The 23,005-nt window shown below is 40.1% G+C and overlaps 1 protein-coding gene across 1 annotated transcript in view; it reads left to right on the top strand.

The window, feature by feature from the left end:
- ATF6 (activating transcription factor 6) overlaps positions 1–23,005 on the top strand; it is a gene marked incomplete at its 5' end in the record, with an annotated part of 214,184 nt that overhangs the window by 91,564 nt on the left and 99,615 nt on the right. The window contains 2 exons of the mRNA XM_044267818.1: positions 3,481–3,548; positions 8,308–8,422. Of these exons, the coding sequence (XP_044123753.1) occupies positions 3,481–3,548; positions 8,308–8,422 (183 nt within the window). The remainder of the gene's footprint in view (positions 1–3,480; positions 3,549–8,307; positions 8,423–23,005) is intronic.

Consider the following 23,005-nt stretch of genomic DNA (forward strand, 5'->3'; position numbering starts at 1 on the left):
CGGTTTTATGGTCGTTAGTACCCCTGGAAGCTACAGACAGTTATTCCCAATGTGACAGCTACCTCAGTAGCCCAAACAAAGCTGTTCAGTAGCATCAGAATGCAATGTCTAGTACTCCAGACACACCTGTCTGCCGAAGACTACAGTCAGCTGCCATGGGTGGAGGGAAAACGGACTCTGTCTCTCCTTGCCTTTCTGAACCTGGTGCCAACATATCTTTCTGGCAGTATCTAAATTATATCAACCTGATGGCAAAAAACAGTGTAATACAGTTTTCAGGCTTCCATCCTTTGCCATGCAGGGGGAGGAGCAAGAAAGGGGCTGATAATTGCCAGTAGGTAATTCCACAGAGGAGGTATTACATGAAAATTCTTGGCTTAAATGAGATTTTGCCTTATCTTTTGATAAACATTTTCATACTATTTTTTCCTTTCCGTTATGTCAATGAATAGAGAGTTTATTTACCATGTCAGGGGTGCTTGGTGTTCTTTAATCTTGAAGGAATTTTAATGCAGAGAAGATAGTCTTGTTTTAATTTCACAGCCTTTGGACATGAGGTGATCTGTAGTTTAAATGGACGTATTTTTCTCTGCCGTCTTGGGTGCATATGTTTCTGTAATGAGCTTAGGTAATGGTCAGAAATGTGGGAATCTTAGTTGGTACAGAGAAAGGAATGCGAAGGATGAATCTGTGTTTGTCAAGGGTAAAAGGAGCTCTTGGTCAGAAGGGGAAGGGTCATTCTGCTTACGCTGCTGTCCGTACCAACACATGCAAAGAATTGGCAGATTCTCTGTCGTAGCGTAGAGAGTTGTAACTGCTCTGCTTAGTCGTTTTTACTCCTCTCATTCCTCTTTTTCCTCCCAGCCGCTGCTTTCAGATGCTTAAGAGGATCCGATAGTCTCGTTAAGAACTCAGTAAATTTGATGAATTGCCCTTTCTTTGAAAGTTCTGTGATCTCCGAGCACCATATCCTTGATTTTGTTCATCCCAGTTCATAATTCTACCCTCTTTCTAGATTGTGAGTCTGAAAAAGGTAAAGGGGCACATTCATGAAAATACCTTTCAAAATGAAGGCAAAATCAAGACATTTTCAGACTGATAAAAAACAGATAATTTTTCTTTGGAAGATCTGCTCTCTAAGAAATACTGAACATTTTTTAGGGTAAGGGAAATATAGCAAGTACAACTCCAGATTAGCAAAAAGGAAGAGCACCAGAATGGGCAAATAACTGGTAAAAATAAATGCTCTTTTTATAAAAATTATCTTTATTTTATATGTATGTATTTTTAAATGTCTTTAAAAGATTATTATTTTTTTTAAGATTTTTATTTATTTATTTGACAGACAGAAATCACAGGTAGACAGAGAGGCAGGCAGAGAGAGAGAGGAGAAAGCAGGCTCCCTGCTGAGCAGAGATCCCAATGCAGGGCTCAATCCCAGGACCCTGGGATCATGACCTGAGCCGAAGGCAGAGGCTTTAACCCACTGAGCCACCCAGGCGCCCCTATTATTATTATTTTTAAAGATTTTATTTATTCAACAGAAGGAGACAGAGCGAGAGAGGGTACACAAGCAGGGGGAGTGGGAGAGGGAGAAGCAGGTTCCCTGCTGAGCAGAGAGCCCGATATGGGGCTCGATTCCTGGACCCTGGGATCATGACCTGAGCTGAAGGCTGACGCTTAATGACTGAGCCACCCAGGCGGCCCTAAAAGATTATTTTTTAATCAAAACTCGTAACAGTTTATTGTGGGTGTATGGGTTATGTAGAAGTTAAAAGATAAGAACACAGGTTAGGGGCACCTGGGTGGCTCGGTGGGTTAAGCCTCTGCTTTCAGCTCAGGTCATGATCTCGGGGTCCTGGGATCGAGCCCCACATCAGGCTCTCTGCTCAGCAGGGAGGCTGCTTCCCCCTCTCTCTCTGCCTGCCTCTCTGCCTACTTGTGATCTCTCTCTGTCAAATAAATAAATAAAAAATCTTTAAAAAAAAAAAGAATAAGAACACGGGTAAATGGAATTATAAAGTTACATTTTTCAAATAACATTTAAAGGCAGACTGTGGTACTTTAAAGATAATCTGTATAACAAACACTAAAAACTAGCACAAAGAAGTAAAGCTAAAAAAGCCAATGTAGGAAATAAAAGTGGAATACCATAAAAATAAGCATTTTAACCAAAAGAAGTAAGTAAAAGACTAAAGAAATAGGATAAATAGAAAATATGTACTAAGATAGTGAACTTATTAACCCCAGCTGTACTAGTAATTACATTTAATGGGCTAAATATATTAGTTATAAGGGAGAGATTGTCAAACTGTTTTTTTTTTTTAAGATTTTATTTATTTATTTGCTAGAGACACAAGAGAGGGAACACGAGCAGATGGAGTGGGGGAGGCAGAAGCAGGCTTCCCACGGAACAGGGAGCCCCATGCGGGCTTGATCCCAGGGCCCTGGGATCATGACCTGAGCCAAAGACAGACACTTAAGGACCGAGCCACCCAGGCGCCCCTCAAACTAGAGTTTTTAAAAGGGAAGACCCAGCTATATGCTGTTTACAGGAAGTAACATTTGATTGATGGATTGATTTGAGAGAGAGAGAGAGAGAGAGCGAGGGCGCACACAAGCAGGGGTGGGCAGAGAGAGAGACTCTCAGGCAGGCTCCCAGTCAGGTGTGGAGCCCCATCTCCGATAGCCTCCATCTCCCTTCCCTGAGATCATGACCTGAGCCCAAATCAAGAGTCAGACAGTCATACGACTCGGCCACCCAGGCACCCCCACTGGTGAGATCTTTTTAATGACGGCTTAGTCCATAGGTATATTATGGCATGAAGATCTTTGTGTTTAATTCAGTAAACAATAGGATCTAGTTCCCTTTTTTAAATTTTTGAAGATTTTATTTATTTATTTGACAGACAGAGATCACAAGTAGACAGAGCAGCAGATAGAGAGAGAGGAGGAAGCAGGCTCCCCACTGAGCAGAGAGCCTGATGCAGGGCTCGATCCCAGGACCCTGGGATCATGACCTGAGCGGAAGGCTGAGGCTTTAACCCACTGAGCCACCCAGGCGCCCCTCGGATCTAGTTTCATTATGGACTTTTCACACTTAAGGAACTTTTCATTGGGAAAATAATTATTTTAGACAAATACAAGTTGTTACATGTTCAGTAGTATTTTTATGACTAGGTAATAAAACTTGCGGTAATTGGACTAAACATTTGGTCTGTATTTTCAAACTTTATGAGAAATGCCTTAATGTTTTAATCTCCTTGAGACACATCTCTCAGCCCAGAGTATAACGAGAAGAGCTCTAATCTCTATGTTGGTGTTTAGTTACGTGAACCTAATATGTCAGAATATTCATGAAAAAAAAAGCATGTGAACACTTTAGTGAGAGTTTCGTAAATGTTAATGTAGAGTGAGTCACTATAGGAAGATCTTCGCACAATTTCATTGTATGGCATTAAATTTTTTTTTTCCTTTCAGGGTGCTCTGGAGCAGGGCTCGAATTCTCAGCTCATGGCTGTCCAATACACAGAGACCACTAGTATCAGGTAAGAAAGTGTGAAGGTTCTTGGCCACAGAATTTTATTTTATTTATTTATTTATTAAAAGATTTTATCTTTTTATTTATTTGACAGAGAGAGAGAGACAGGGAGAGCAGGAACACGAGCAGGGGGAGTGGGAGAGGGAGAAGCAGGCTTCCCACCGAGCAGGGATCCTGGTGTGGGGCTCGATCCCAGGACCCTAGGATCATGACCTGAGCTGAAGGCAGATGCTTAATGACTGAACCTGGCCATGAAATTTTAAAATGCCTAGTATTTTAATAAAGTTGAAAAGCACATTTCCCTTTTACCTTACACTTGTTCTCATCTGTGACTTTACTCTTAGCTCACTTAGCATACTGCTTCTGAGCAGTCAGAGTAAATCCAGATAATTTCAAAAGGCTAACTCTCAAATTCCTAAATACAGATTTCGTTAGAATGCTGTTCAGTCATAATTTTGCTGTAAAATTTAAATAGACATAACTCTTGTCCTCGATTTGTATCTGTTTCGTGAGCCAAGGGGAAGAGAATGTTATTTGAATGTCTGCTCTGTGCCAGATGTCCTGCTGAGTGCTTTCCATGCATTTTAATCTTTGAATCTGTATAATCACTTATAAAGTGTAGGTATCACAGTCCCTATTTTTATATAGAGAGAAACTGGGCAAGTCACTTATTTTTTCTAGGCCAGAGTCATAGAACCAGTAAGTGGCAGAATCACCATTCAGATCTATTTGACTTAAAATGCATTTTTCAGGGTACCTAGGTGGTTCGGTGGGTTAAAGCCTCTGCCTTCGGCTCAGGTCATAATCCCAGGGTCGAGCTCCGAATGGGGCTCTCTGCTCGACAGGGAGTCTGCTTCCTCCTCTCTCTCTCTGCCTGCCTCTCTGCCTACTTGTGATCTCTGTCTGTCAAATAAATAAATAAAATCTTTAAAAATTGCATTTTTCATCACACTGATGCCACTTAAGATTTTGAAGGATTCTTGAAGGAGTGCTGTGCCTACGGTTGAAATGTATGGACCAGACATAACTAACTAAAAGGAACAGCATCATGGGAGGCAGCGTAGTGTCCTGGTTTAAGACGCTAGCTTTTGGGTTGGCAGAGTGTGCAAATCCTTTCTGCCGCTTACTTGCCGCGTGATTACATAAACACCAGCAGCTTACTTAAAATTTCCTCGTCTACAAAACTTGGGCCACACAGAGTTGATGATTAAATTACATACTTTATTTAAAGCACTTTACACAGCACTTGGCATGTTCAGAAGCTGGTAATGATGGTGGTGTGATATACTGAGGACAGGACAGTATCACTGAAGTGGGAGTAAAGAGGGGCACCTGGGTGACTCCGTCCGTTTAACTGTCTGCCTTCGGCTCAGGTCATAATCTCAGGGTCCTGGGATCAAGCCCCGCATTGGGCTCCTTGCTCAGTGGGAAGCCTGCTTCTCCCTCTCCCTCTGCCCCTAACCCTCTACTCATGCTCTGTCTCTCGCTTTCTTTCTTTCAAATAAATAAATAAAATCTTTAAAAAAAAATAAAGTAGAAGTAAAGAATCTCAGCTTCTGTCTGTGGCTCTGCTATAGACTTAGAGTTCACAATTATTTAGTGTTAATTTCACATTTACTGAGCACTAGCTGCGTGCCAGACTGTGTACCAGGCACCGAGAATACATACCCACTAAGTCGAAAGCTGTTCGTTTCCTATTAACTGAGAGTTACTATTAAATGGCAGTAAGCAGCATATCAGTAACCATGAATGTTTAAAATCCTGAGATACTATATTATCTTGTAGAAATAGATAATTCAAATATATATAGTAACCAATAATTCCCTAGTTATCAGAATATTTCATTTGTTTACTATATACATACTTATAAATACTTTTTTTTTTTAAGATTTCATTTATTTATTTGACAGAGATCACAAGTAGGCAGAGAGGCAGGCAGAGAGAGGGCGAAGCAGGCTCCCTGCCGAGCAGAAAGCCCGACGCAGGGCCCGATCCCAGGACCCCGGGATCACGACCCAAGCTGAAGGCAGAGGTCTTTACCCACCGAGCCACCCAGGCGCCCAATATTTTCATTTTTTAATGGATTTTTTCTTTTGAGAGAGAGAGAGATCTTGTGAGAGTTGGGTGTGGGAGAGGGAGAGAGAGAATTTCAAGCAGGCTCCACGCTCAGCCTGGAGTCCAACATGGGGCGTGATCTCACAACCCTAAGACTGTCACCTGAGCCGAAGTCGAGAGTAGTATGCTTAACTGACTGAGCCACCCAGGTGCCCTGCTCCCCTTCTTAAAGTAGGCTTCACGCCCAGTGTGGGGCTTGAACTCACAACCCTCAGATCAAGACTTGGGCTGAGATCAAGAGCCAGATGCTTAACCGACTAAGCCACCCAGGCACCCAAATACTCGGTTTTTGATGCATTGTTGAGTTGGCACATTATTTCTTTACTAGTTAAAAATGCTTTTAATCTCTGCATCTTCCTCTCAGGTTTGCTGTGAACCTAAAATTGCTTTTATAAAGTCTTTAAAGGGACACCTGGGTGGCTCAGTTGGTTGAGAGTGTGCCTTCGGCTCAGGTCTGGGATCGAGTCCCACATCAGGCTCCTTGCTCAGTGGGGAGCCTGCTTCTCCCTCTGTCTGCCGCTCCCCCTGTGGTGCTCTCTCTCTCCCTCTCTGACAAATAAATAAAAATCTTTTTAAAAAAGTCTTTAAAAAGATGTTTTAAATGAATTACTCATGTACTTGGTATCTGTGAATACCGCGTGCTCACTAAATGTGTGTCTGCCCCCAAGTCAGTGCTCAGCATCTTCTCATAGTCATTTAGGACTCTGCACGGATGGCCCTGGGGAGGCTTAATTAACAAGGCAACACTCTGCCTTCCTGCTTTAGCTCTCATGCTGGAAACAAGTTTCTTTTTGAGGTCTATTAAGTACCATATTTTTCTGCTTTTTCTTGGTGATTTCACTATTTAAAATGGCCCTGAAGAGTAGTGTTGAAGGACTACCTGTTGTTCCAGAAGGCTGGTTGTGTAGATGGGGAAAATATACATGTTAGATTGGCTCCATTCTGACATTAAGTTACTGACCCCGCATAGTTGACTGCGTTCTACGGTAATGAATAAAATGTGTATGTCAAAGGAAGTGTCTTTAATCAGAAACGGAAAACAAAGTTATATGTGATCAGATGACAGAAATGCTGTAACTAGGGGCTTGTAGGAAGCTAACCCTGTATTTCCTTAGAATATTTCAGTCTTTACTAACTCAGTGTTCACGCTGATTTTATAGAACATAGTAACTACCATGAATAATAAGACTCCATTGTGCATTCAGGGGTGCTTGGTTGGCTCAGTCGGTTAAACATCCAACCCTTGATCTCAGCTCAGGCTTTATCGCAGGGTCATGAGTTCAAGCCCCACATTGGCCTCCACCCTGGGCATGGAGCCTACTTAAAAATTAAAAATAAAAAAATAAAAAAGAACCGATTGTGTACTCAAAATAATGTGGTTAGAAACGGCCTCACAGTGAGCAAGTGGAATTATTTAAAAAAAAAATTCTTATGACTCATTTATAATTTTCCTTTTAGATCAGTCTTTTTTTCCTCTTAAAGTTTGATTGAAAACATAGAAGAACATACAAGAAAGAAAACATAAGTTGTCTTTTTGGAGAAAAATGAAACATTATTTCTTTAATTTTCCTTTAACTTCTGAAGGTGTTAGCTTATTATGCTGAATAGTAAGACTGAAAATATTAAAAACTATATTAATATCACTTGAGTATATCTTTTGGGAATATGATGTGGTTGAGGTACAGTAATTTTAGTTAAGATTTTATGAAGGCACTGACATGGTACTTTTTAATGTATTTTTTTAAATTTAAGACTTATTTATTTGAAGGAACGAGAGAGAGAGAGAGAGAGAGCATGAGCAGGAGGGAGGGGTAAAAGGAGAGGGAGAAGCAGATCCCTGCTGAGCAGGGAGCCTGACGTGGGGCTCAATCCCAGGATCCTGGATCATGACCTGAGCCAAAGGCAGATGCTTAACCGACTGAGCCACCCAGGCGCCCTGACATGGTACTTTTAATATATGTGGCTAGCATTTGTTGAGTGACTCATAGGAAACAGGAGACCCATGCTAGGTACTTCGTAGATAACATAGATAACATCTCTGACCCCAGTAACAATCCGGGTTTATATGGTTATTCTCATTTTACGGTTGAGGAAATTGATGTTGCTCAGAGGATAAATCCCCCAAGAATACCGACTTGAGGAGTAAGAAATTCAAAGCCGGGTCTGTTTGTTTTCAGATCCTAAATTCTTCCCACCTTTTACACAGCCTTGTAGCAAGCATGCCTCCCAGATTTGGTGGAGTGGTAAAGAAGAAGTTTCCCTTAGATTTAATTTCTGTCGCCATAAAATTGAAAATCACGGAAGCCAATGCAGCAATCTGTTTTCTGATACTTTCATTATTTTTACATGCTTTGCATTTGAAAATAATGCTTTTCATTATTTTACACGCTTTGCATTTATCCACTTGAGTAGATAAATTCTAGAGCTTTCCATTCAGAAATGAGAGTTTTAGCTATTTAGTGAATTGGACCTTACAAATAACCTGACCTTGGGCTCTTCAGAATGTTAGTATAAAAATTATTGCCAACTGCTGCTAATATTTTGTGTGAGAGAAATTCTTACAATTCATACATAGCTGTAGAATGGGGAGTATTTTCAAGAGGTTATGAAATTTGCTAGTTGAAGAAAACTTTGCCCTTTTCTTCTTTTAGCAGGAACGCGGGGAGTGAGCTCCAAGTGTATTACGCATCACCCAGAAGTTACCAAGACTTCTTTGAGGCCATCCGCAGGAGGGGAGACACGTTCTATGTGGTGTCATTTCGACGGGTAAGTTCACTTTGAAAGAAAAAATAATTTTTGAGTGCCTGCTAGGTGCAGGGCACTGAACGGACTCCTGTGGGAGGGAGGGAGAGCTGAGACAGGACGAGGTCTAGCCGCGCCCCGAGAGTGGAACCTGGAGTACGTGCTTGTCCGCGCTGTGGGCCTTGTGAAGACCAATGTGGAATTGCGGTCAGGCAAGGAGTTCGTATTTGGAAAATAGAAACAGTGTACTGATTTTGATTCTTTGTTATTCCTATATCCGTCCTGGTTGTTTTTAACAGAAGAAGTAAAAACATGAAAATTTCTTTTTAGGCTTTGGGGTGTTAGTCCCGTTTGGTTACTGAGAAACAGGTTTCCCAGGAGTGGGATTAAGGTGAATCGTGGACTGATCGAATGTTCATGTGGAGTGCTCGGATTCGCGTCTCTGAGATGTCCTGTTCTTTTCTCGCTTCTTCATCATTTACTTCTGTTGGTGAAGATGTGTTAGTCATGTTGTGCAAAAGGAAGTGTTTGTTTGAGTAGTTGAACGTTACAGATGTTCAATAGAAGCAAGGCGCAGAGCTGTGTGCTTTCCGTCTGCTTCCCCTGTAAAATGAAAATATGTGTTTCCCAGAGTTGCCATGAAAGTGTCTCCGTGAGACTGCTGTGCGTTCAGCCGGGAACACACGAGCGAGTTAGAATTCCTTGGAGGTGTGTGTCCTAGGCTTTTCGTTTCTTTTTTTAAGAATGTAGAGGGCGCACTGTTAGAAATAAGCACATGCTAATTGTTGAGTAAACAATTCATTCTCGGACTGTTGTCCCCACTCACTATCTGAAATTCTCAGCTAACGCCGTTCTTTCCCTAACATATATATATATCTCTAGTAGCTCAGGATATTAGGATCAGAGAACTTTGACAGTTGAAGATGAGAGAAATCAGACATGTCCCATATTTTTAGCTGTTAATCAAACACACTTAGAGATTTGGAATACTTTTGCAGTGCCGCCTCATGATTTCCGCCTTTTCCTTCTGCCCAGCTTATTCTCTCAGACAAGTTGGTATATTTCTGTGCTGTGCCAACCTCGAAGTGCATTTCCAGCAGCAAGGGGGCAGCTGAGAACAGGGTTTCAGCAAGGCTCCGGTTGTACTGGCTTCTGAGAACTAAGTATTTGCCTTAGTGTTGACACAGTCATGTTAAAAGTGGACAGAAAAAACTAAACTTGGGAAATGAGATCTCGCAGCACTACGAAGAGACCCCGATGGGTGTCAAAAACCGAATGTGTTGAAGTATATGTTTATGGAAGCTACCAGAGGAAAGTGTTTTTAACACTCGAATAGCTGAATACTTTTTCTCAGGTTCTGTAATTTCTTTATTATTTATCCAAAACATATTGGATGTATCAGTGGTCATGCCATGGGTTGTTGAAGTCCTACGGGTAATGTTTTTCTAGGGAAGAGAACAATAATCCTAGCTTTAAAGGGATTATGTATACAAAGGAAGAGGAATGGTATTTTTATTTTAGATATACACATTATATTTCTTGTGTTTATAAGAGCTCTTTCTCTTTAGTTTGCTGTAAAAAGTACTTTTGGAAAATTGTTGTTTAACTCCCTGTGCCCCCAACTTTTTGATGTTCTAGAAGAAACAGTCTTTCTCACGTTGTGGAAAACTGTTAGGACTATCTGTCACATTCTGTTTGGATTCTTATTTCCTAATTACTGCTTTATCACATCTTGGTGTTTTATATCAAGGAAAAGTGAGAATGAACCTGAACTTCATTAGGTAACGGGAGTTAGAGACAACATCCTGTTTCATTTTTTCTTGTTTTATTTTAACAGCAGGACTAAGGAAGTTAATTTTATCATGATGACTGTAAATGTGTCATGCGACAGGAATTTGGTTCTTAAACGCCGATTGTTCTTTTCGTTCTTGCTAAAATGAAAATGAAAGAAGTAATGACCTCATGCTTCGTTTTTGCTTCCATTTTTCAATATAAAATACTCTTCTAACATTTTCATTAAAATGATGAAGGGCATCATTTCCTGTACAGAAGGATACAGGCTTTTTCTCCCAGTTTGGCTCTTAATTTCATTGACAGAAATTATTATAATTGATACCGTATGATTGCATTGGAATTTAAGAGATACAGAGGTTCTAAAGCTCCAAGGTTTGGCTTCGTATAAACCAGACATAACAGAGCCAGTAAGCAAGCTATATTGTTTTATTTTAGAAGTGAATATGTGTCTAATGAAATATTTTACTATCTAAAAAAGTAGACGTAGCCATTGACTATTTAGTATACCATTATTTAATAAACCTCCTCTGTCCCAGACTTCTGCCTCCTCACACCCCACTTTCCCGTGCTCTAATCACATTACAGTTGAGCTGCTGAAATAATTTTCTCCAAGACTCACTCTTGGATAACTACTGACTTCCTGGTTTAGGCCAGCAGGAAAGAATGCTTGTGATCCCAGTAATCCTGTCAGAGGTTCAAACCTTTTCCTGTTCTTTTGATTTTGCTTTAAGTTTTTGTCTCCCAACACAGTAACTCCCTCTACTCCCTTTTATTTAGTTCCAGGTGTTCATAACTTATTTTCTTAGAAGTATTTTGTCTTTTAGTCCTTTCTTTGACTTGTTTTACTATGATTTGGAGCCTGGGTGGTAGAAAATAATATTTTCTCAAACTTCCAAGTCACTTTGAGTGTGGTATAACTGATAAATTAATAAGAAAAAAATCCCATTAAGTTTAATGTTTATTTTTTCTCAGTGATTCCATATGATAGTCTGTCTAGGGAGGGAATAAATTAAAGAATATGATAAAATGAATTCAAAAGCATGGGGCAGAAGCAAATACTCAAGAAGGCTTATGTAAGGTAGGATAAGAAAGTGCTTCCAGGGGCGCCTGGGTGGCTCAGTGGGTTAAAGCCTCTGCCTTCCGCTCGGGTCATGATCTCAGGGTCCTGGGATCAAGCCCCGCATCCGGCTCTCTGCTCAGCAGGGAACCTGCTTTCTCCCCTCTTTCCCTGCCTGCCTCTCTGCCTACTTGTGATCTCTGTCTGTCAAATAAATAAATAAAATCTTTAAAAAAAAAAAAAAGAAAGAAAGAAAGTGCTTCCAAAGAGGGGAGGAAAAGTAACATTGAGAAAAAAGCACGAAAATGATATTTACTTTGTCTATAATTCCACTAAACGTTGAAATACTACTCTAGATGCCACTCTCTTGTCTTCTGATAACTAGAGAAAGAAATTTCTATCTTCCCGGGAGCAACTCCCCATTAGGAACAGGCTGTCTCTGATTCACGGGGCTGCGAATGGCAACTCCCCATTAGGAACAGGCTCTCTCTGATTCACGGGGCTGCGAATGTCAGCTCACCATATTGTCTTCGTTCTTGTCGGAGATGTCCTTTCCAGTGAGATGGAAGTCTGTGTTCTGGAACTCTGTGTATTTCTTTTATATTTTCTGTTTGCAGTACCTGTCCCTCAAGTAAAAGTGAGACACTTAACATTGTCTTCTCATCTGTTTCAGATACATACATAATGTAACACACATAAGGGGAACCTGAGCTCTGGCTGTATGCCTGCTCCGGATATGTTTCTCTCCTCTGCCTCCTGAGTACTGTATGCATTCAAGATATAATACCATGCTCTTTTTGAATATTTTTTGTGTTCTTTGATACAGTACCATATTTGGGTATTTTACACCTTCGTGGTCTCTTATAAAAACTTACTAACAGTATCGTACACATGGCATGGATTCTTAGGATAACCTTAAATAAGAGGGTCATATTGTAAAATACATAGGAGCTGAAGAAGCGCAGGAAACTGGCTCAGCAGCTAAATAGTCCCTCTGTGCTTGTGCTTCCTAGACTGGAACATATACTGGGCCTCACAGAGATTGCAGTGGTGGCTCGTTGCCATTCCTGATCCCACAACGGCGCCAGTGATTCTGTGTTGGTCTCATTTACGTGTCGCTCACTGAGGCTTCCCAAAGAGAGGATCTGATTGTGTGTGTGTGTGTGTGTGTACACGCCATGGGTGCACACACGTATGTATGAATGTATGTGTGTATGTATGTATACTTGCATCACCTCTTACAATCTCATATAGATAGCCTGGCTCATGGTTCATGGTCCATTCATTTGCTACCAGGGAAATAGGGTTGATTTCAAATGTAGTCCCTTGCTTTGTGAGCCAGCAACTTCATGCAGAAGGAACAGCCTAGGGCCACTCTTCTGAAAAAATGATTGTGATGAGCCCTTAGAGCTTCATAAATTGTTTATTACACTCTACAACCTGACTTCTATAAAAAAAGAAATTCTTATATTGATGGCTAATTGTTTGATTTAAAGGCTCATCTTCTTGTCTGTGTCCTAACCCTCTTAAAGGCAGGAAGTGTCATAGCTGTTTTATTACCACCCCTGACACGCAGCACAATGCCAGCCACTCAGTGTTTATCCAACGGCACAATTTTAGATAACGGTTCACTAAGAGAAATCAGTGATGGAGGTTTGTTGCTTTTCATAATCATTTAAAGGGTACTTTTGCATCTGCTTTGCCTAAAGAACTGTGAATCTGCTTTACCAATCCAAGGAATAACATAAGCCGTGCAAAATTCTAACAGAAAATTTAGAGATGACCTTTCTCCACTTATGGTTACACTAGCCAGAGCTGCATCAATTTTGTTCTTGACTCTGAATCTAAGTTTTGGAGCTGAAGAAGTGACCTGCCTGGAATGATCGACTATGAAATGTTTAACAGTCACGAGGTAGAACTTTGAGGTGCTTACATCCTCATTTTTTTAATGTTTGGCAGAAACATTTTGAGGAGATTTTTGTTAGACCTCATTGCTTTCTTTTTTTTGGAGAAAAGATGATGTCTACTATCTGTAGATTCCAGCAGCAAGAGCCAGAAACTTGAAACCCTGGACAAAGTATAGGAAAAGCTCTAATTATTGGAAGGCTGGAAGGCTGACTTGCGATGTTATTGGTTCAAAATGTTTGCCAAAGATTGATTCCCATGGAAGGCCAGAAAAAAGAATTGCACAGAATAACTATGATATTTTCTAAGTGTAATGCCTGGATTAGTACCTAGTATATGCTTAGAAGAATGGCATGGGTTTGTTTTTTGTTTTTTGTGGGTTTTTTTTTTGGATGCATTTTTTTTACTTCTTAGAATTACTGCTTAGTATATATATACAAAATCCTCAGAGGCAAGAGGAATTTCCTTAGTAATCAAAGGATATTAGTCACTTTATAAAGTCTACTTCAAATACAGCTCCTTTTGTTTTGGGACTTCCCAACCCAAGCACACACATCAGTCTTGGAGTTTGGCCATTTTCTTATCTCTGCTTTCATTGTCTTTTAGCCAAATTCTTTCTCTAGATGGAAAAAAAAAGTAAATAAATGAGTTTGGAAAGATACTTTCAATTACAAAAAAGTCTTATCTAGAAGAGACACTTAAAAAAAACCCTTTTAATAGGACTTTTTCTAATGATTTTTAACTTACCTTGAAATACATCTCATTCAGGCTTAAAGCACATTATAAAAAATAGAGCAGAGTTGTCTGAGTATCCACTTAACCTAGGTTCATTTAATGATTAAATCAGCAACATTCTCTTTCTCCATTTCCTCTTTCATTTCATTTATACACAAATGCTGACACCTTCAGTGTATATGACTGTTACAGTTTACAGACCTTTCCTATGCATAGTCTTGTTGGCTCCTTACACATAGTTAAGTATTCCTAGTCCTTTTCTTTTTTTTTTTTTTTTTTAATTTTATTTATTTACTAGAGAGAGAGCTGGAGGAGAGGCGGAGGGAGGAGAAGCAGACTCACCAGTGGAGCTGGGAGCCCAATACAGGGCTCCATCCAGGACCCCAGGATCATGACCTGAGCTGAGGGAAGATGGTCAACCAACCGAGCCGCCCAAGTGTCCCTCCTAGTTCTGTTTTACAGGCGAAAAAATTTGAGGCAAAGAAAGGTTAAGTCGTTTATCTAAGGACAGAATTGTAAGCAGTAGAGCTAGGGCAAATATTAAGGTGTTCTAATTTAATGCATTGATTCTTTTATGCTCTAGTGCTATATTTTAGATACAGTGCAGAGTATGTAGATAGCATAATTACTCCGTTCCTCTAAAGTCAGTCATGTTTCTTTGCCAGATCTGCTTGTCAGTTTTGCTGGAGTTACTGAAAAACCATTCACATTTTTTGTTTGTTGATTACCTGATTATAGAGGAAGTGCTTTATTAGGTTACACTTTCATAATAGTAGAGAATGACCTACTGGTCTGTCTGCAAGATTCAAACAAGGAATAGGATAAATAGGCTTTGATGGTTTCTGGTTTCTTTTTAAAACAATTGGTGGTGGATGGGGAATCTGTGTGTGTCCTAAAAAGGAAGCCGTTTAGCCAAAATAGACACCCTTGTAATGACTGGTACCCTAGCATGTCTCACAGAGTTTGTGCGTGTGTAAGTGCATTTTGTTACGGATTCTGTATCTGGCTTGCCAGGTCCTTGGGATCAGAAACGTTTGATCTCAAGCTCCTTGTTAAATATGAGTTACTGCCGTGTGGTTTAGTGGATTCAGTCATTTGTTCCTTGGCTCTGTAACAGATTGCCAGCGAACATAAACATTTCTATTACTTAGACTTCTCCGTGCAAACTCTAAAGTAACTTGCTTTATGTCTGAAAAATGATTATTCGGTAGTCTCTGGAACTAGACTTGCATATAGACTAGCCCTGGACACAGAGAACTTATATTTCACAAATAGTTTAAACTCTTCGAAATTCTCAGGGTGGTGGGCAGATCTGTCTGAGTCAGGATGATTTTCCGTCTGTTCATTATTTGTGTGCTCTGAGTAGCCGTCTTTATTTTATAATGTGTTTTTCATGTGCACTTTTTTTTTTTTAAGATTTTATTTATTTATGACAGAGAGAGCGATCACAAGTAGGCAGAGAGGCAGGTTGTGGGGGGAGGCTCCCTGCTGAGCAGAGAGCCACATGTGGGGCTCCATCCCAGGACCCTGGATCATGACCCAAGCCAAAGACAGAAGCTTAATTGGTTACACCGAGTCATCCAGGCGCCCTCATGTGCGCTTCCTAGTCTCCCTTTTCAGGTCCCATGCTTTTTCTGGGCAGGGATGAAGTTCTCTTCATTCTGCTTTGTCCTTCTTCAAGGTCTGTTGCGACACACGCCACTGTGCCAAGCAGGTCCTAATAAGTAACTGTTGGCCGCCCATGCCACTGTTTACGTGTGCCCTTTAACCTTATTTTTTCGATCCTACTGTTCAAAAAATTGCTAGAGGTGGAGTTTACAGAAACAAAGGAAGACATTTTTCTCCATGAATATTTAAAATTACTCATGTAATTCAGATAACAATGAAACATATAAAAACACACGGTCTGCTTTGATGTAGTTGGAGCCTTACCTGTAGAATAAAGTCATTTCTGAAAGGCTGAAGTTACCCTGAAGAAAGGTGGGATTCAGTAATTGATAGCTTACAGTTTGGAGAGTTTTATTCTCATCAAATTTCAGATTTTGTAGTGAGGGAAAAAATATTTCCTGAAGGCAAAACCTCATCCTAAGAAATAATATATATATATATTTTACATCATGGTTCTATGAGGGGGAAAAAGTGTTTTTTTTTAAATATTTTATTTATTTATTTGAGAGAGAGACAGTGAGAGAGAGTATGAGTGAGGAGAAGGTCAGAGAGAGAAGCAAACCCCCCATGGAGCTGGGAGCCTGATGCGGGACTCGATCCCGGGACTCCAGGATCATGACCTGAGCCGAAGAGGGGAAAAAGTGTTTTTTAAGCAATTTGTTCAGGGCGTCTGGGTGGCTCAGTTGGTTAAGCGGCTGCCTTCAGCTCAGGTCATGATCCCGGGGTCTTGAGATTGAGCCCCGCATCGGGCTCCCTGCTCAGTGGAGAGCCTGCTTCTCCCTCCCCCTCTGCCTACTTCTCTGCCTACTTGTGTTCTCTCTCTCTTTCTGTCAGATAAATAAAATTTTAAAAAGCAAACAATTTATTCATGCAGATTTTAGAGACCCACATTCCAGCCCTGATTCTGCCACTCATTATTTGCTGCGTGACTTTGGAGAAATCACTTGTCTCTTCTGCTTTTTCTTTCCTTATCTGTAGAGTGACGAAGTAGCTTTTTACTTCCCTTCTAGCTCTAGAAACCTAGGATATTCTTTTCTCCCTGTGTGTGTGTGGGTGAGCGAGAGAGAGAGAGAAAGAGAGAGAGAGAGAGCGGGCAAGCGCGAGCACTGTCCTCTTAGAAATCTGTGGTATTTGTTTTTGAAGTTACTAAAATATTTAGTGAAGTTAGTACAGTTTAAGGGTTTTGGAAAACATCTTTCACAAAAAGTCAACTTACAAGGTGGGCCTATAAATTAATGAGTTTGATTTTTTAATAGTTGGTGTTCTTATAATTTTTTAATAATCACTTTCATGGTGCTTATAATATGCCAGTCTTTAATCCTCCTAATATCCCTATGAGGTAAATACAGATATTATCCTCATTTTGCAGGTGGGGAACTTGAGAGGTGCAGCAAGGTTATGTAATTGTCCAGTATGACAGTTTGTAAGTGACAGAGTCAGAATTTAACCAAAAAAATGTGGCTCTATGTTTGTGATCATTTCTCAAACCCTGCCTTTTTAGAACTTTTGTGTCCAAAGGTTTTCTCTTTCAAAGTATTCAGTTTGGAATTTAATTCTATGGATCTCTGTGTTCAAAACATGTACTGAGTTGCTTCAGGTTAGTTTTCCAAAGCGAACAAGATCAAAGACAGCCCTGTGGAAAACCAAGCCACGTGCTACCTAAAGAGATCATGTAGAAGGAACAGCAGCTAGCAGGGAGACATAGAAGAAGTGATTAGAAATAGAGAAGAACTGGAATAGTACACTGCAGATGAAGTGAAAAGAGTGGACTTATTTTCTTTTAAAACATGGAGGTTGAGGAAGAGAGTTCAAAAAGAGGTGGCCAGCAGTCCTGGGCATTACCCAGCTCACTGAGCAGGAGAAATGAGGAAAACTCATTGGTTCTGTATAAACACGGAAGCCATTGGCGATTTGAGATTACAGTTGTGGTAGAACAGATTCCGAGCAAAATCCAGACTAGAGCCAGTGAGGAGACAGTGTGAAGGAAATTAAGTGGTGGGTTTGGTAAACTTGGCCCTGAAGGGAAGGGAGGATGGCCTGGATATAGTTAAAGAGAGGTCAGGGTGCATGTGTACACGTGTGTGGGCGTCCGTGCTTTCAGGATGGGAGAGCTATGGAAGCAAAATGTACGGCAACTGTGGTTAATTTATGTATATTGAAAGTAAGAAGGAGCATGTATTTTATTCTTGACAGCTGTTTCGAAAGAAAAGCTAGTCACTGTTCCTCATCTGTATTAATGTTTTTCTGTTTAAAGCAGAGCATGGAGAAAGTTGAAGAACAATTCTTGTTTGTTTATTTGCAGTGGGACTACAAAAAAATAAAAGAGTATGGAATTAAAACCAGATTTTTAAAAAATAAGGTCATATTTAAAGTATTCCTTGAGACATCAAGTTTTATAAATCTTAAATAAAGGGTGCTTTTTAATAATGGTGAAGAGTTGGGGTGCCTGGTAGCTTGGTGGGTTAAGCGTCTGCCTTTGGCTTAGGTCAGGATCCCCGGGTCCTGGGATCGAGCCCCACATCAGGCTCCCTGACCGGTGGGGAGTCTCCTTCTCTCTGCCTTCTGTTCCTCTCCCTGCTTGTGATCTCTCCCTCTCTCTCATAAATAAAATCTTTAAAAAAAATGGTGAAAGATTTAAAAAAATAGAAGTTGATAGAACTATTTCTAATTTAATTTATACATAGATGGTCTTGGATATTTTGCCTCATATAAAGTCAGAAAACTAGCAAAGTGGGGTGTTAAATCATTTTATGTCTAAACAAAATTCGGTGAAGGCTTTTGATGATGTCACATATCTTAATTATGAAGGAAGCAATTATTATGGTTAGGAAAAGTTGATGATTTATGATCTGACTCAGGATTAAGTTCTGAAACACTCGTGTCATTTCCTCCCCCCCCCATGTGGTGATTTGTTCATTTTGGACTCAGATTTGTTTAAATTTGACACCATCAGCAAATCTGAACACTGGCACTTAGTTGGTTTTTCCTGAAAATCCTAAGGCCAGTAGTAGTGTGATGTTTATTTTAAGGCATTGATGCTAATCTATGAAGAGCCTGTTACTAGTAGGCTTTGGAGGAGTTTTCTAATTCCTAGTATGGGAGACACTTTGGAAGCGAACAGGTTGGATGAGTGGCTGAGACAAGCATGTGGAGTGTGTCTGACTAAGGAATGACGTAATTCTCTGCTTACCGTCCATTTCCTCGCCCGGTGCCTTAAGCACCCCGAGGGCACGAATTGTCTCTGTCTGAGTCATCGCTCCATCCCTAGCATCCACTGCCGTCCCAGGCTTATTCCAGATTCTCAACGTTGAGTGAATGAACAAACCACCAGACTGGATACCAGTTCCACCAGTTTGACACCATATTCTAAACTGGTCTATATCATCACATAATGTGATAGAGAATGTGTGATAGATCATCTCCCGTTTTGACTCTATCAGGGTTGTCTCTGTCTCCTGGTAAATCTGAATACGTCTTTGAAAATTAATGAATTCAGATGCAAAGGCTAGTTACCATTTTGCATGAGAGAAGCAATATATTCAGGCAGATCTTCTCTGTATTTCAGAGTTGAAACATTATGTCATTAGTATAGGTGGAGAAGATTATTTTTCAGTTTGGATGCTAACCAGGCAGTGGTGTCATTTTAATCTCCAAAATTAATATGCTGCAGACTGCATAAGCCCCATACTTACGGGGCCCCGTTTATAATGTACACCATGGTGTCCCTAGAAGGGATAGGAAGATGTTAGCATTTTATTCCCTGCAGAGTGTTTATTTTGAATATGAAGATAGTCAAGAAAAGCTTGTCGACTTACACTGTTAAATCTTCCATAGCCTGTACTTTGAATAATTTTAGAGTTATTTACATTTTATCACAGTATGCCTAGAAATAAATCTTGAAAATAAAACTAAAATATATCCTACAGAATAAACAGGCCTCTGTTATGCAGTTTAAGTTTTATAGCTGTTTTTCTTCTGATTCTGTTTGTTATTGAATAAGAATTCAATAACTTGTTCTCTTAAGAATGAGTCTGCCTTGGAGGGGGTGTCAGATGTTTACTTTGAAGTCTCTTAGAGAGACTGGTTGCCTTCTCCCTATAAAATGTGCTTTGAATTAGTGGCTTTTCAGTATCTATTCTGGTGGAGGTACAAGCAGTGTGAACTAAAGAGAATGATATATAGTCAAAAAACAGTTCTTCCTTGATTTTGAAATGAAGAAATTCCAACTCAGAGCCATGCAGGCGGACATTTATGTGGTTAGGTATTTATCCCCTCATTTTCTGTATGTTTGACCCTGACCTTTCCAGTCTTCTCTGTTGCCATCAGGCCTTGAGACCCAACTGAGTAATAAGAAAGTGGAGCTCCTTAGATTGATGTAGGTCAGTGTTCTTCAGATTTTTTTGGGTTTCATAACTCCTTTGTAGTTTTCAAACCCAAAGAAACTTAGTGAGAAGAGGGGCGTGGTCTTAATATTATTATGGGTCTCTTTAGTATATGGCTAAATAGGATCCAGCTGGATTCTAGTATCTGCTTCCACATTAATCATTTCTTTTTGGTTGAAATCTATAGAGAAAACCTGGCCTCACACAGATAATGTGGTTGGATAAGGAGGGACTCTTTAAAGCCTTTCTAGTAATTGTCCATATTTTCTTTGATACAATACCATTCAACAAGAGACGGTTTCTTAAAGGTTAGTTGCAGCGCAGAAGCCAAATCTATGAACTTTTAGTTCTCTGGTCCATTAAAATCCATTGATTTCTCTTGCACTTTGGATCTTCTACCTGTGTGTGATTTTGTGACATTCCGCATTCCTCATTTGGAGAATATTGGCTCACTGAGTCACGCAGATCTTCCAAATGTTTACACATTTTATTATTCATTATTTTAAGACCACTACAAATCTTACCAGAAAAGTCTTCAAGTATCCGGAAGCTGTTCAGGTTATGGTAGCCGGTGCAGATTTTCCAGAAGTCTAGTTTTCGCTTGAAGCTTCAAATTTTACCATCGTCAAAGGATTGTCCATTGTTTTCCTTCAAGTGGCAGGTTCCCATAATTCATTTTCCAGTAAATGTCCATCGGATGGCCAAATCTAAAAACCCAGCGTTTGTTTGTCTGACATTCTTTCAGGTAAACTTGCTGTTCCATTAACAAGTGGCTGGTGCAGCTCACAGCTCAGTCACACGAACGATTCTCCTCCAGCAGCCATTACACTTGGTGACGCAGCAGAAGGGCTTTATGTGTATTTCCTGTTTTGTCACACAGAGTATTAAAAAATCTACTCAGAGGTCAAGATTTAATAAAGTGAATAACTTTTGTTGGTTTTATCAGGGCCGTCCTTCAGTTAAACTTCATTTGTGCGCTTGTGTGAATGTACCCACACATGGGGTGACAGATAACACAAGGAGCTCTAATACGGCCGCGTCCCGCCGTGTAAGGGCGGGACCAGAGTTGCTTCCGCATCAACAGTGTAAATATCAGTGCAGTTGCTCCAGGATGACTGATGAGATTCAAAAAAGTTATTCAGCCCTAAATATTTTAGTACTGCTTTTGTTTGCTGCCAAGCATTCCCGTAAAAGATCTTTCTTGCTGATTACTTGGAGCTCGTGTCAGATGAATACAAACAAAACATCAAGTCTGTAGATTATTTACTGGTAAAACAAAAGCACAGTTCTGTGGTGGAAATACTAACTTTGTCTTCATACTGGCAGCTAAATCTTTTCTTTTTCTTTTTTTAAAGATTATATCTATTTATTGAACAGAGAGAGACAGGGAAAGAGGCAATACAAGCAGGGGGCGTGGGAGAGGGAGAAGCAGGCTCCGCGCTGAGCAGGGAGCCCAGTGAGGGGCTCTGGGATCATGACCTGAGCCCAAGGTCGATGCTTAACAACTGAGTCACCCAGGTGCCCCTGGCAGCTAAATCTTTAATTTGATGAATTACTCTGTGATTGGAGGGTAGCAATGCTGTGATTTCTTTTACTGATTGATCAGCGGGCACTGAGCAAGGTCAGCTGTCCAGGATTTTATTAGTTTCTGAGCTATTGTATGTGCATAACCTAACATGTAAGAGCTTTCAGTGGTCTTTTCATTTCTAGTATGAAGGGCTGTAACAAATTTTAATTTTATTTTTAAAGAATTTATCACATCCTTGTTTAAAATAATCAGTTTCTTTTTCTTTGAACGCTACATGATTGGTCTTAGAATGACATTGGAACTTTACTGACACCATAGTATTTGAAATGTTCTGTTGCATAAGAGATAATAAATAGGGCGCCTGGGTGGCTCATTCGGTTAAGTGTCTGCCTTAGCTCAGATCGTGATCCTGGGGTCCTGGAATAGAGTTTCCGCAAGGGCCTCCCTGCGTAGTGGGTAGTCTGCTGCTCCCTCTCCCTCTGCCCTTTCCCCGTTCATGCTTGTGCACGCTCGCTCTCTCTCACAAATAAATAAAATCTTAGAAAATAACAACAACATAAGAGACAATGAATTATTAACACCTATAATACAAGAGAACATATGGTCATTTCTTACTAATAGTTTCAGCCAGTTTCTTTGGAGTGGATTCTGCCTTTCAGGGAGTCAACAGAATTCTCAAATGTGTCAGTTTTATCTTTTTCAGAATCTTCAGTACAGACAGTACAGTTGTGAGGTAGCAAAGCAAGTCTTCTAGTCTCCCATTTTTAAGCCATTTATTCTACCTTAAATTTGAGAAAAATGTGTTACAGATATTATAAAATATTAAATGTAAGATTAACAGTTTTAGATAAAATTGTTAAAATTTAAAGGTTTTCAAAAAACTTAAATATTATTGCAAAACAAGACAACAAAATGTTCTTTCTTCTTTGTTGTATTTAGATGGTAAGTTGTAGTAGTGAAGTCCATATGTATAAATTACATAATAGTGTGTTTTCAGGACTTTCTCCATTAGTCTCATACTAGATCATAAGGTTTATGTATCTTAAGATTCACTTTTTTAAAAAACAATTTTATTTATTAGAAAGAGAGCACGAGCAGGAAAGAAGGGTAGAGGAAGAGGGAGAAGCAGTCTCCCCACTGAGCAGGGAGCCTGATGTGGGACTGGATCCCAGCTGGGATCATGACCCAAGCTGAAGGCAGCTGCCCAACTGACTGAGCCACCCCGGTGCCCTTAAGAGTTACTTTTTTCATGTCTTGGGAAGCACTGTTTTCCAGAACTACTTAATGAGTATTATGATGAAATACACCAGGAGCAAGGCCTCCGATGATAGATAAGACACACAGTCTCTGTGCTCATGCAACTTCTATTTTAGTTGATGGTGCCAACCAGAAAACAGAAAAAGTAAACAGATAAATGTGTAAAATAATTGACAAATACAAGTTTTATGAAGAAAACACATAGTGGGATCAGAGGATAACAGGGAAGTCTGCTGAAGATTGGACCAGGGCTGCTCTCCTGGGAGGTGATATTTAACTGA

The sequence above is a fragment of the Neovison vison genome, chromosome 10 (genome assembly GCF_020171115.1).
Source record: "Neovison vison isolate M4711 chromosome 10, ASM_NN_V1, whole genome shotgun sequence".
Lineage (NCBI taxonomy): Eukaryota > Metazoa > Chordata > Mammalia > Carnivora > Mustelidae > Neogale > Neogale vison.